Source organism: Panthera onca, chromosome B3 (assembly GCF_046562875.1).
Source record: "Panthera onca isolate mPanOnc1 chromosome B3, mPanOnc1 haplotype 2, whole genome shotgun sequence".
In the NCBI taxonomy this organism is placed as follows: domain Eukaryota; kingdom Metazoa; phylum Chordata; class Mammalia; order Carnivora; family Felidae; genus Panthera; species Panthera onca.
This window is the reverse complement of record NC_138344.1, coordinates 6,012,805-6,026,597: the sequence shown is the minus strand read 5'-3', so window position 1 is coordinate 6,026,597 and position 13,793 is coordinate 6,012,805. Positions and strand designations below refer to the sequence as shown.

Below are 13,793 nucleotides of genomic sequence, written 5' to 3'. Positions count from 1 at the left end.
GTTTGCCAGCTGACACTGCTGGATTTTCTAGCTAGACAACCATAACTATAAATACTGACAACTTTTCCTCTCTCAAGTATTTATTTCTCCTATTTATTGTTCTTGCCTTGTTCTATGTTCTAGGATCTCTAGGAAAATGCTGAATAGTCATGGTGTGATAGACTATCCAGGATGTAACAGGGGTCCTCCAACTGTTTGCCTATTATGCCCGAAGCTTACTATAGGTGTTTGAAATAAATATCCTTTATCAAGATAAGCATGTGTTCTTCTAGCCTCCGTTTGCTAGGAGTTTGTTGTTTGTTTGTTTTTTAATTAGGAATGGACATTGACCAAATACTTTCTCCTCATCTTTTGAGAAGAGCTTTCTTCCTTCATCTGCTTCATCTGCTTTCTTCCTTCATCTGCTAAATGTAGTAGGTTGCATTAATAGATTTTCTAATGTTGAAACATTCTTTGTAAAATATGTTTTAATGTTTCTTTATTTTGAGAGAGAGAGAGTGAGTGTGTGTGGGGGGGGGGAGGGGCAGAGAGAGAGCGGGACAGAGAGAAACCCAAGCACCCTCCATGCTGTTAGCACAATGCCCGGAGCGGGACTTGATCTCAAGAACCGTGAGATCATGATCTGAGCTGACATCAAAGGTTGGACACTTAACCGATTGAGCTACTCAGGTGCTCCAAAACTTTCTTACTTCCATTCTTGGGTAATCCATGCTTGATAATAATTCATTTAATTATACTTCAGTGTGTTTTGCTAATATTAAAGTCCTAAATAAAATACCAGCAAAGCAAACTGATAGTTCTGTATTCATAGATAGTATCTAAATTCAAACATGAGATTGGCCTATAGTGGTGTTTTTTTTTTTTTCTTGTGGATTTCTTAACACAATTTTGTATTAGCGTTATGCTAGCCTTGTAAAGAAAGTTGGATGTCGTTTTTTGTTTTTTGTTTTTTGACCTCTAGGTCTATAAAAATCTTATGTTTTCAATTTCTTCTATGGTTATGAGTCCATCATTTCAAAAACTTTTGAGCCAATTTCAGTCAGAAGTCATTTATTAGTGTAGATATATAACTATAGATATATGTAAATATGTTTCTCCTATAGTATGAAAATTAAAATCTGTCTCTTACATTATTCCCCTTCCTTGTTCATAATGGATCTAGCTCACTGATTTTTGTTTTGTTTTGTTTTGATGTTATCTATTTTAAGAGCGAGAGAGACAGAGCATGAGCAAGGGAGAGGCAGAGAGAGAGGGAGACACAGAATCCAAAGCAGGCTCCAAGCTCTGAGCTGTCAGCACAGAGCCAACGCGGCGCTCGAACTCAGGGAATGTGAAATCATGACCTGAGCTCAAGTCGGACGCCTAACCGACTGAACAACCCAGGCGCCCCCTAACTCACTGATTTTAACTTGCCAATATTTTGTTAATTTTACATCTGTGTTCATGAAGGATATTTTTTGTTTTCTTTCTTTCCCTTTCTTTCTTTCTTTCTTTCTTTCTTTCTTTCTTTCTTTCTTTCTCTTTCTTTCTTTCATTTCTTTCCTTCCTTCCTTCCTTCCTTCCTTCCTTCCTTCCTTCCTTCCTTCCTTCAAGATTTTAAGTAATCTCTACATCCAGTGTGGGGCTCAAACTCGAAACCATGAGATTAAGAGTTGCACACTCTACTGACTGAGTCAGCCAGGTGCCCCAATTTTATTTTCTTCTAACATCTTTTGGTTGTAGTATCAGGATGATGCTGACCTCATATAATAAGTAGAGTGTTCCTGTTTTATTTTCTGGAAGAGTTTGTGTAGAATTGGTATTATTTCTTCCTAAAGTGTTTGATAGAATTTATCAGTAAAGCCATCTAGCCATGGAGTTTTCCTTGTGGAACTATAAATTCAGTGTCTTTAGTGACAAAGGGTCATCTCTTTCTCCTTCTTTAAGGTTTTTTTTTTTGTTTTGTTTTTTTACGTTTTTATTTATTATCAAGAGACAAAGAGAGACAGAGCATGAGCATGGGAGGGGCAGAGAGAGGAGGAGACACAGAATCCGAAGCAGACTCCAGGCTCTGAGTGGTCAGCACAGAGCCAGACGCAGGGCTTGAACTTATAAACCATGAGATCATGACCTGAGCCAGAGTGGGCCGTTTAATGGACTGAGCCGCCCAGGCGCCCACCTTCTTTCAGTTTTTATTTAAGTAATTGCTACTACCCCCAACATGGGGCTGCAACTCAAACCTCGAGATTAAGAGTCACACACTCTTCTGACTGAGCCAGCTAGGCGCCCTGGTTAGGTCTTTCTTCTTAAGCAAACTTTTGTATTTTGTGTCGTTTAAGGAACTTGTCCATTTTTACCTAAGTTATCAAATGTATTGACTTAAAGTGGTTAATATTCTCTTATTATCTTTTTATTATCTGTAAAACCTGTTTTGATGTCCTTTTCTTCATTTCTGATGGTGGTAATTTGTGTTTTCTCTCTTTTTTTTTCTTAATCAGCTTGGCTAGAGTTTTGTCAATTTTATTAATCTTATCAAAGAGCCAGTTTTTTATTTCTTTGTCTCCACATTTTTGTTTTGTTTTCTATCTGACCAGTTTCCAATTTGATTTTTATTATTTCCTTTCTTCTGCTTACTTTTGGTTTAAGTTTTTCCTTGCCTTCTAGTTTCTTAAGGCAGAAAGCTAGGTCATGTATTTGAGATCTTCTTTTCTGATATAGGCATTTAGTGCTATAAACTTACATCTAAGCACTGTTTTAGCTGCATTCTTTATATTTTGATGGGATGTTCTCATTTTTAAAAATACTTCAAAATACTTCCTATTTGCTTTTTTTTAAATTTCTTGTTTGACCAATGAATTATTTAGAAGTATATTAGTGTCTAAATACTGGTGATGTTCCAGATATTTTTCTTTTTTTTGGTTTCTAATTTAGTTCCATTGTGACTAGACAAAATACTTCATATAATTTGAAACCTTTTAAATTTATTAAGATTTTATGCCCAGAATATGGTTTATGTTGTTGGTCAGCGTTCTGCACGCACTTGAAAAAATGTGTATTTTGCTGCTGTTAGTCAAGTTATTTATGTCTGCTTTTCCTTCTATATCCTTACTATATTCTTCCTGATTATCTGTCTGTTCTATCAGTTATTGAGAGAGGAGTATTCAAATATCTAAGATTACAGATTTATCTATTTCTGCTTTCACTTCAATGAATCTTTGCTTTGTGTATTTTGAAGCTCTGTTATTAGGGGCATAAACGTTTGGAATGTTATGTCTGCTTGATGAATTGACCATTTTATCATTATTCAGTGAATTTTTATCCCTGTTAATATTCTTTTCTCTGAAATCTATTATGTCAGATATTAATATAGCCACCCCAACTTTCTTTGATTAGTTTTACAAGACGGATTTTTACTATGCTTTTAATAGATTTGGTGTCTTTGTATTTAAAATTAGTTTCTTTTTGACAACATATAATGGGGTCTTACTTTTTTTTTTTAAGTTTATTTTTGAAAGCGAGAGAGAGCAGGGGAGGGGTGGGGGGAGGGGGGGAAACAGAGGATCTGACAGCAGACAGCCCAATACAGGGCTGGCATCCATAAACCATGAGATCATGACCTGAGCTGAAGTTGGAAGCTTAACCAACTGAGCAACCCAGGCACCCTGGGTCTTACCTTTTTAGACAATCTGACAGTCTCTACCTTTTAATTGGGTAGTTAGGCCATTTATATTTAATGTGATTGTTCATACATTTGGATTGAAATAAATCACTTTGCTATTTACTTCCTATTTGTCACATCTGTTTTTCTTCCTTTCCCTCTGTTTCTGTCTTCTTTTGGGATGTGTTTTTAATGATTCTGTTATATCTCCTTTGTTGGCTTATTAGCTGTGCCTTTTCCTTCGTGTAGGATATAAACATTTGTTTTAGAGGAGACATTAAGTTGAGTCTGCCAGTTCACATAATGAAGATCAAACCACCCAAACCAGTTACAGGTTAGTATAATTCAACTAATACTCTTTTTATTTCTGATATTAATTTCTGTTTTTTTCTTTCTTTGCTTTCGTCCAAATTTCCCATCTTTTCTAGATATTAGCAGCAATATCTAAATTACAAGTATAGTTCTGAGGAGGAAATTTTTTTAAAAGTCATAAGCTCTGGGGGCGCCTGGGTGGCGCAGTCAGTTAAGCGTCCGACTTCAGCCAGGTCACGATCTCGCGGTCCGTGAGTTCGAGCCCCGAGTCAGGCTCTGGGCTGATGGCTCAGAGCCTGGAGCCTGTTTCCGATTCTGTGTCTCCCTCTCTCTCTGACCCTCCCCCATTCATGCTCTGTCTCTCTCTGTCCCAAAAATAAATAAAAAAAAAAAACGTTAAAAGTCATAAGCTCTGGGATCTAAGGACAAAAATATAAATGTTACAAGGACATAGGTAACTAACAGAATTGGAAAATCAGGAAAAACAGGCATCTAGCTGGAGTTCATCCATTTCTGTATTCCTGTGTTAATGCATTCATCAGGATTTGCTGAGTGCCAGTGAAGCACCAAGCACACAGATGAGTAAGACACCTTTTCCATACTCTAAAAGCTGCTGTTCTACCAAGGGAGAATAAGAGGAAAGTGGCATTGTAGGATATGATAAGTGCAGCAATGGGGAACATTTAGGACCATGAAAACATAGAGGAAAGAGTGACCAACTCTTCCCATGGAGGAGGCAGAGGGTTTATCAAAGGAAGGGACATTTGGGAAGGTCTTTTTCTGCCGGGGGGGGGGGGGGGGCGCGGAGGGAGAAGGACTTGAAGGACAAGTGGGAGTAGGTCAAGAGGAGCAGAGAAGTCCATTGTAGGCAGAGGATAGAGTATATCCTCTCAATACCTGCCCAGAACCTCAAAGATATATCTATAGGAATGTTCACTGCAGCATTATTTATAGAGGTAAAAGACTAATTAAATAAAATCTGGTACACTCATCCAAAGGAATACTTTACAACTTTCAAAAACAAAGAAGGAAATTCAAAAGGCCAAGAATAGCCAATTCACTCTTGTAAAAGAACACGATGATATGATTTGCTCCATCAAGACTTATTATAAAGCTATAGTAATTAAGACACAATAGAAAAATAGATAAGTGGATAGTAGATAGATAGAAATATATATAGAGAGAATATAGAAATATAGATAGAAATAGTATACAGAATATAGTAGTAGAAAAATAGATAAACATGATAGGCCAGAACAGACCAAGGCATAAATGGACACTTGATAACTGACAGAGGTGACATTACAGAGCAGGAGAGAAAGGATGGTCATTTCAATAAATGGTGCTGGCTGTCCATATGGAAACAAAAGTGAGACTTGACTCCTGCCTCCCACCATACACAAAAATAAATTCCAGACGACCCATAGAAGCAAATATGAAAGAGAAAACAGTAAAGCTTTTAGAAAATAATATAAGACAGTATCTTTATGATTTCATAGGGAAAGACTTTTTAAACAAAACACAAAAAGCACTTACAATAAAAGAAAAATTTGACAAATTTGGCTGCTAAAATTAAGGACTTCTAGTAATCCCAAGACATCATTAAAAGCATGAAGGAGCAGCCACATAGTGGGAGAAGATAGTTGCAAAACACATAAAACTTAGGAATGGTCCCTACTGAGAATATGTAAAGAATTCCTACAACTTATTAAGAAAAAGAGATAATCCAGTATAAAACAGGCAAGAGTTTATTCAAATGGCTAATAAACAGATGAATGTGTGTACTCAACATCATTAGTTATCATGGAAATGCAAATTAAAACCATAATGAGCTACCACTCCACACCCACCAGGAGGGCAACATTTAAAAGAGGCGGGCCATACCAAGTTGGTGAGGATGTATCACAAGCAGGCCTCTCGTACACGACAGTTAGCAATGAAAATCGGCACAACCACTTTGGAAAATAGTTTGGTTTGTTCCAGTGATGGTGACGATAATTTATACCCTGAGACCCAGCACTTACACTCAGCGGCAGTTTGACCGACCGTACCAGCTTGCCCGGGACTGAGGGGTTGGTCTACTGGGATGTGGGGCTTTCAGAGCTAAACATAGGGAACTCCTGAGCAAACCAGGGTGAAGTGGTCAGCCTCCTCCTAGGTATGTACCTGACAGTGTGCAAGCAAATACGTACAAGGAGACATGTACGAGAATGGTAACAGTGACATGATTCTCCATAGCCCCAATCATGAAACAACCGAAATGTCCGTCAACAAGAGAACATGTATTCACTTGATGGAATACTATCAATAAAAAGGAACAAACTGCAGCCGTCCACAACCAAATGGACAAATCTCACAATATTAAGCAAAAGAGGGCAGACACAGAGTTAACTCTTCACGATTCCATCTGTGTGTAACGGTCAGAAGCAGGCCAAGCAGAGCTTTTTCGTGTAGATGCACATTTAGACAGCAAAGGTAAAACAAACTTACTGCAGTGCTTATGGAAAAGCCAAGAGAATGGGTGCGGCTCTCGCCAGGAGGTTGTGACTGGAGACGGGCCCCTGCGAAGCTTCCAGGGAGCAGGTGATGTTCTGTCTCTGGACCTGAGTGGAGACAGACATTTGCTTTGTAATAATTTATTAAGATATATATATTTAAAAAAAATTTTTTTTAACATTTATTTATTTTTGAGACAGAGAGAGAGCATGAACGGGGGAGGGTCAGAGAAAGAGGGAGACACGGAATCCGAAACAGGCTCCAGGCTTTGAGCTGTCAGCACAGAGCCTGACGCGGGGCTCGAACCCACGGGCCGCGAGATCATGACCTGAGCCGAAGTCGGACGCTTAACCGACTGAGCCACCCAGGCACCCCAAGATATACATTTTTTAATGCTCTTTGCTGAACGTGTTCTATTTCACAGTAAGAAAAAGGTTTAGTAAATGAAAATAAGCAACAATAAGGAAGGTCTGTAGCACTGAAAGGAAGCGATCTCCAAGCTATTTGTGAGTGGAAAATGCAAGGGGGCTGGTGTAAACTTTAGCTGGATCTGACTCAGCCGGAGAACTTGTTAAAACCCAAAATGCTGCGCCCCAGCCACACAGTTTGTGTTTCTGCAGGCTGGGGCTGGGGCCTGAGAATCTGCATTTCTAACAAGTTCCGGTTGAGCCCCTCAGATCCCTGCTCATCTTGGAACCACACTTGGGGGGTACTAGTGTATCCTGTGCTACCATTTATTTATACAAAGGTGGTCTCCCTATAGAAACTTCTGTGAGAAATGAATAACAATGATTGCTTCCGGCCAAGGAGACCTGGGGCACTGGGGGCCTCCTGGGCACCCTCCATCTGAAAGCTGGGGTGGGAACCTAGAAAATAAATGACCCAGTTTTACTGTGGATTTAGGAACAGTTGAAAAAAGAAGGAAATGAAAGGTTTTCGGGGGGGGGGGGGGAAGGGGAATGGTAAGAAAAGTGACTGGCAGAGAAGGGAGATGGTTGAAGGAAGGTAGTTGGATAGACGTCAACATAGGTAGAGGCCGGGACCGTCTGTTTCTGTGGGCCCTGCAGCAGCGGCTCAGTAGTGATGGCAACTGGCACATTTGGGGCCTTGCTGGGCTGGGAAGACGGCAACGGTGATCTAAGGTCTCTAGTGACCTCGTGAACTTTTCTTTGGCCTTGTTTGGGGATCCGGGCATCTGGAAACAGGACGTGATGGTGAGGCTGGAGGAGGAGGAGGGGGGAGGGCGGTTGCCCTTAGCCTGTGCTCACTGAGCCAAGCCGCCTGGCGAGGAAAGAGGCGGGGAGAAGACTGAACGCTGGCTTCCCAGATGGATTTCTGAGGACTAGAGATTCTGCAGGAAACTGGAAAGTGTGGAGGAAGGAAGGGAAAATCAGGAAGGGGGAAGTCCCATGGTTTGACCAATTCTGGGATCTTTTCAACCTAGGTACCACATTTAAAAGCCCCCTGGAAGTCTTTGCAAAGATAGAGGACTGCTACGGGCTGGGCTCAGGGCAGAACCACTTCATCAAGGACACTCAGTGGGAGCAGCAGGAGGCCATCTTCAAAGCCTTGTTCAAGAAGTACCTGGATGGAGAGTGCGGGGAGGAGCAGCTCAGGTGAGCAGGAAGGAGGCCCGGCTCCCTCCCCCTCCCTCGCCTCCAGCCGGAGTGGGGGGTGGGGGTTGGGCAGAGTGTCTCCTCTCAGGGCACACACAGGAATCAACCCAAGCACTTGAATTAAAAGCTGTTTCTGGTTTGGGAGATTTTCCCGAGAATTTCAGATTTTTTGAAGAGATATGTGGAGATTGTTCAAAGAGAGTTAGAACAAAGGCTGATCATGTGCATTTCAAAGAGGGAATAGACATCTATGGAGAGGAGAAGTCGAGTTTGTTTTACAATCTTATGTATATCTTCTCTTTAAAAACTTTTTTCCTGATGGGGCACCTGGGTGGCTCAGTCGGTTAAGCCGCTGACTTCGGCTCCAGTCACGATCTCACAGTTTGTGAGTTCGAGCCCCACATCAGGGCCCTGTACTGGCAGCTCAGAGCCTGGAGCCTGCTTTGGATTCTGTGTCTCCCTCTCTCCCTGCCCCTCCCCCGCTCACGCTGTCTCTCTCTCTAAAATAAACATTAAAAAAATTTTTTTTTAAGTTTCTTCCTGATTATCTAGACAACACAGAAGATCCTAAAGACAGAAATAAAAGTTGCCACTATTCACATTTTCCTCCATTCCCATCCAGTCTTTCTCAATGTAATATATTAACGAAGAATTACTAAAATACCTTACTTTGTAACCTCAGGCAGCAGATGGGCTCAGGAATCCCCTGCTGTGACTGTAAAAACCGAGCCCAAGGCTTTGAAGGATCTGGTGGAGCTGGTTTTAGGAACTAGCTCTCTTCACAGCTACCGTGGAGCTCAGGAACCAGGAACATTCTTGCTTCACAGAGGAAGAGAAACCCCTCATCTTGCTGCCAAGTGCACCTTGAATTTTCTCACGTCAGGACACAAACTCCTAGGGCTACGGCCTCCTAGCAGCTACCTGAGCCCTGAACTGGGCCCCAGCGAGGTTCAGGGGCATGCTGCCTGGCTGCAGGCTCGTTGTTAACCTGCGGGTAATGTCTGTCTGTAGTGGGATTCTATACCACAAGAAGCTACAAACTCTATATAGACCTCAGGAAATTGGTTTGTTCTTTTCTTAAGGACAGATGTATCAGCACACCCTGGTTGGATTGCCCCCAGCATAAGGGAGCATTTGTTCACGGCAGCCAAGTCTGGTCACTAGGGGATCTTCCCCAAGGACAGAGAAGGTTCTTCTGGGTGCTGGGTGCCGTTCCCAGCCCGGGAGTGACTCCCGCGCCTCTGCCTGCCCTGCCCTGCCCTCACCAACTTCCCAGGTCTGCGGCCACCAGGGCCGGCACATCCCATGTGACTTAGCTCATGGCCCTGTATCCCTGGGAAGGTCCATCCTAACTACCCATTTCTGCTTTTAGTACCATGACTCTGCCAGGGTGTCTCCTTGCCAAGGAGCCTGCCGTGGCTGACTCGTGTCTCTTTTTCTTCCCCCAGTATGGCCACGTTCCACTTCCTCCTTCCTGGCCGCGTCACCACCATGCCAGCAGACGTCAAGAGCCCCTCGGGTAAATGAACACGATGCAGGTGGCTGTCCTGGGCAGGTGGTCCACTCGGGGAGCACCCCAGCAACCCCTGCACGGTGGGAGGCAATGAGGCGGAGAGTAGGTCGCCACTTAACGGTGTCTGGACGCATGGTGCCCCAGCCCAGACTCCCTGATAACGGAGACCGTGCTGTCTTCAGGCAGTGACTCGCCACAGAGGAGGGTCTGAGCACATATCCTGCCAGGCTGCTTCTGAACATGAACTCACTGTGTAGAACATGCTATTTAAAACACTGACAGCCAAGAGGACATGAATTATCTAGACGACATGAAAGCCGCTGAGGGGCAGCGTGACCGTCCTCCTCACCGGGGAAGGCCAGCTGGCCGTGGGAACAGCCCTCCCGGGGATGCTCAGCCCTCCTCCCCGGGAGGCTCACCCCTCTGCTGGGCGCTGCCCCTTAGAACGCACCACTTTTGACTTCAAACCGACTTCCGCTTGGGCAAACACCTTCCGTACAAACCCGGGGCTACCCAGCTGCCTCACGTGACGCCCCTTTCCTCTCTTCTTTCCCAGGGGTAGCCTGTGTCCTTGGCATACATTGGACCGGAAACCACAACTTCTTCCTCTATTCACTTAACCGAACTCTGAAGGATAAAGCCGGTACTTGGCTGCTGAGATGGGAGCTGCCTGAGAACGTGTCCTTCTCCAGCTTAGCTGAGAGCACGTGACTGACACGTCACTTTAGGGGACCAGAGCTGTGCAGGCAGAAGCAGGTGGCTCAGGGCCTGTGGTGTGAGCGCAAAGCTCTGTCTCTGGGCGGTCCCGTTTCTCCAAGAGAATAGGTCGATAGGGACAAAGCCCGGTCAGGTCCACAGGGCTCCTTTGGCAGCTGAGGCAAAAAGAGGCTTGGCATCAGGGGCCGGATCCGGCCCCGGCCCAATGAAGGCCCGCAAGCTGTGTAGCCCCAGGCCAGTCACCGCGTGCCCCCAACCCTGTTTTCTCATCTGAAACACAGAGCTCATTCATCACACCATCCATCCCTGCTGACTGCACGTGCTTGCCGTGGATCGCAAAATCCAGAGGGTTTCTGTATGTGAAAGCTTTTTGAAATTGAAAGGCACTTAGGACCACCACTTACGTGGTCTTTTTTGGTTTTTACAAATTCTTGGAGGCAGTTACGTGAGCAGGTTCACTTTGTGGTAATTCCTTGAGCTGTACACGGATATCATTCTTTAGAATTGTACTTTAATGTTTGGGGCCCCTGGGTGGCTCAGTCGGTTAAGTGTCTGACTTCGGCTCAGGTGACGATCTCATGGTTCATGAGTCCGAGCCGTGCATCGGGCTCTGTGCTGACAGCTCGGAGCTTGGAGCCTGCTTCGGATTCTGTGTCTCCCTCTCTTTCCCGCTCCCTCACTCACGGTCTGTCTGTCTCTCTCTCTCTCTCTCAAAAAGAAACATTGTTAAAAAGTTTTAAAAAGGGATTATACTTTAATGTTTAAAAGTGTACAAAGGAAGAATTTTCTCTCCTCCCAACGCCCTCTCAGGCAGCGTGGCTTCTAATCTCAACCTCTGTACTGACTGGCTCTGACCTTGGGCAGGTGACTTCTCTGCCTCAGTCTCCTCATCTGTGAAATAGGGTGCCAACAGGACTCATCTCACCAGACCCTTGCGAGAATGAACCGAAAGGGTGCACATACAGTGCTTACCACGGTGCTTAGCGCCTGGCAAGTACTCATTCAGTGTGAGCGTCAGTGCAAGAGGAGTGGGACTTGCTCTTCTGTCCTAAAGAGGTAGCATTGCAGAGAGCCCAGCGGGTACCCCTGCCCGTGTGCCAGCCGGGCAGACTAGTCCGGGCCGTGAGCTGTGCGCGTGGAGGTGGTGGGCGGGTGCAGCGGCTGGGGCAGGGGCGGCCGAGTGAGTGCCGTCCTCCCCGCTAGACCCGGAGGGCGCGTGGCCCTGTGCTGCACCCATTGCTGTCTCTCAGCTCAGCTGCTGCTGTTCCTACCTGGTGCTGGCCTGCGAGGATGGCGTGCTCACGCTGTGGGACCTGGCAGAAGGTGAGCACCCCCCCCCCCCCGCCCCCGCCTCACCCCTGGATTATGAGACCCCGGGGAGCTCTGGAGTTTCCTGCAGGCTCTGGGCCTTCTGGTAGTTACTCTGTGTTCTTAAGTCAGTGTGGGGAGCCGGTCCCGCCTTCCCCTCATTCATTCAGTCACTTATTGAACACGATAAGTGCTGACACTTCCCAATCCCCGTGCACTGGTTGAGCGCTCGCCCCGTGCCCCGCACTGGAGCGGGTCCTGGAAGTAAGACTGTTAGTTACCTCATTATCACACTCCGGGGAGGAGGTGTCTCCCAGCACAGGATGTGACGGTAGGGCAGCCCTGGCCCTCCCCCACCCGCCCCCAAGTTCTCAAACGAAGTCTTCCTGCTCTCCCACCCCCACCGCGGTCAGCAGGAAGCCCACTGCTATTGAAGCTAAGAGGCCTGTACGGTGGCCAGTGCAAGACCAGTAGCCATGCTGGGTGGGTGGCACCTTGCTAGAGTCCTGGAGTCCCAGGATCCCGGGTCCAGCTCTGCAGGTGCAGAAAATCAGTGGTGTCTAGTTTCCCTAAGTCGATCCATCAGCCTCTGAGGGAAAGGCTCCCTCTGACCAAACTCTTAGAAGTGATGACTGAATCGCTGGGTTTGTCATTGTACAACTGGATGGGTGTTTCCTCTGAGAGTAGAGGTGGGCAGCCTTCCCAGCCAGCGCGCTGGTGAGAACCAGAGAGAGTGCCCTGTCTACGGCCATCTCGGGGAGCCTTCTGTCAGGTCAGTGAGGTGCCTTCCTCCCTTGGCTGCTTCCATCTGAAGGATTCAGTGGTGGTTTCCGTTTAGCCGGCACTCGGCCCACATGGTGGGGAGATAAACATCCCTACGCGCCCTCTTGAATTTTGGTTCCTCACCCAGTCTTCTTACAAGAGTGAAAGATACTTAAAGGGCTGAACAATGCTCATAATTTCACATTCCCTTGCTCAATAGGCTGTTTTCATTTGTCCGGACACTGATACGTCCTGGATATCGTTTGACTACACACATATACACCCTTCTCATAAAAAAGCCCTTCTCAGAGAACCACCTTCTCTCTGGTATACCTTGACCCACCACGGTCAGCCGTGGTTCCGTACCTGGCAGGGCACTGTCCCTTCTGTCCCAGCACTGACTCTGGCCCCCTCCCCGGGGCTCTCCCCCGTCCCCCACCCCCCTCCATACTTAGAAGGGGGGGCTCTTCTCTCCCACTGGGCACTGGGGTTTTCTGGCTTCACTTCCAGAAGGCTCTCATTGCCGGATCTTGCCTTCACACCCCTCATATGCCTGTTGGTCACAGACCCTGCGCCCAGGCTGCATCAGCCCTCCCCCTTTCACTGACCTGCCTGTGCCATTGTTTTTCCAGGTTTCCCTCTTGGGGTCGTCGCTCTTCCCAAGGGATGTTCCTGCCAGAGTGTTCACTTCCTCAAATACTACTTAGTCCACCAGGGACAGAACGTGTATCCTGAGGGGCCCTTGAAATCCCACATGAAATGTGTGGTGCTGTGCACAGATTCTTCTGTCCATCTGGTGACAGCCAGGGGGACCCAAGAACCCACCGTCAGTGTGCTGGTCGAGAGGTCAGTGGCTTGAGCGCAGGACGGGGCAAATGACCGGCCAGCCGAAAGTGACCAGCTCCCCAGCTAGAGTCCACTGGCTCTGTAGTCAACACCCTCCCTGTGAGCTCCCATCTTTTTTATGTGCACGTGTAAAACTTGTCTCACAAAATTGTGCGACAGCACAAATGACAGCTTTCACGTCATTTGTCATTTCTGCCAAAATCGCCTTTTATCAGTTTCCTCGAGGCTTTCTTTTTTAAATTGTCTCAAGAGTCTCTTTCTGAAGTTGTGAAAATACTTCATGCATGCAAATAAGCTATACAATATATACATGTGTATATTTAGGATATAGCTATATATACACTATGTATAGTATATATGTATGTGTATATGTATTTGGGTGTTTATATATATACACACAGAGAGAGAGAGAGAGAGAGAGAGAGAGAGAGAGAGACACACACACAGAGAGTGGGCAGTGGGAGAGAGGGAGGGAGGTAGAAACTCCCCTGTACCCATCATGAACCTTCAGAAATAGATCATCTCCGGGGCGCCTGGGTGGCTCAGTTGGTTAAGCATCCAACTCTTGGTTTCGGCTCGGATCATG

At 45.8% G+C, this 13,793-nt stretch overlaps 1 protein-coding gene and 1 long non-coding RNA gene across 5 annotated transcripts in view; one reads left to right on the top strand and one right to left on the bottom strand.

Annotated features, from left to right (window-relative positions):
* The window catches only part of LOC144616737 (uncharacterized), a 39,199-nt gene that overhangs the window by 7,135 nt on the left and 18,271 nt on the right, over nt 1-13,793 (bottom strand). Inside the window, exon 2 of the long non-coding RNA XR_013556442.2 lies at nt 6,440-6,552. This is a non-coding gene — a long non-coding RNA (uncharacterized LOC144616737). The remainder of the gene's footprint in view (nt 1-6,439; nt 6,553-13,793) is intronic.
* WDR93 (WD repeat domain 93) overlaps nt 1-13,793 on the top strand; it is a 49,627-nt gene that overhangs the window by 24,817 nt on the left and 11,017 nt on the right. For 3 of the 4 annotated variants that reach the window (XM_060617658.3, XM_078449012.2, XM_060617659.3), the window contains 6 exons: nt 3,887-3,971; nt 7,890-8,061; nt 9,510-9,580; nt 10,131-10,217; nt 11,495-11,614; nt 12,994-13,207. In XM_060617658.3, coding sequence (XP_060473641.2) covers nt 3,887-3,971; nt 7,890-8,061; nt 9,510-9,580; nt 10,131-10,217; nt 11,495-11,614; nt 12,994-13,207 — 749 coding nt within the window. The other variant, XM_078449014.2, reaches the window with a different exon arrangement.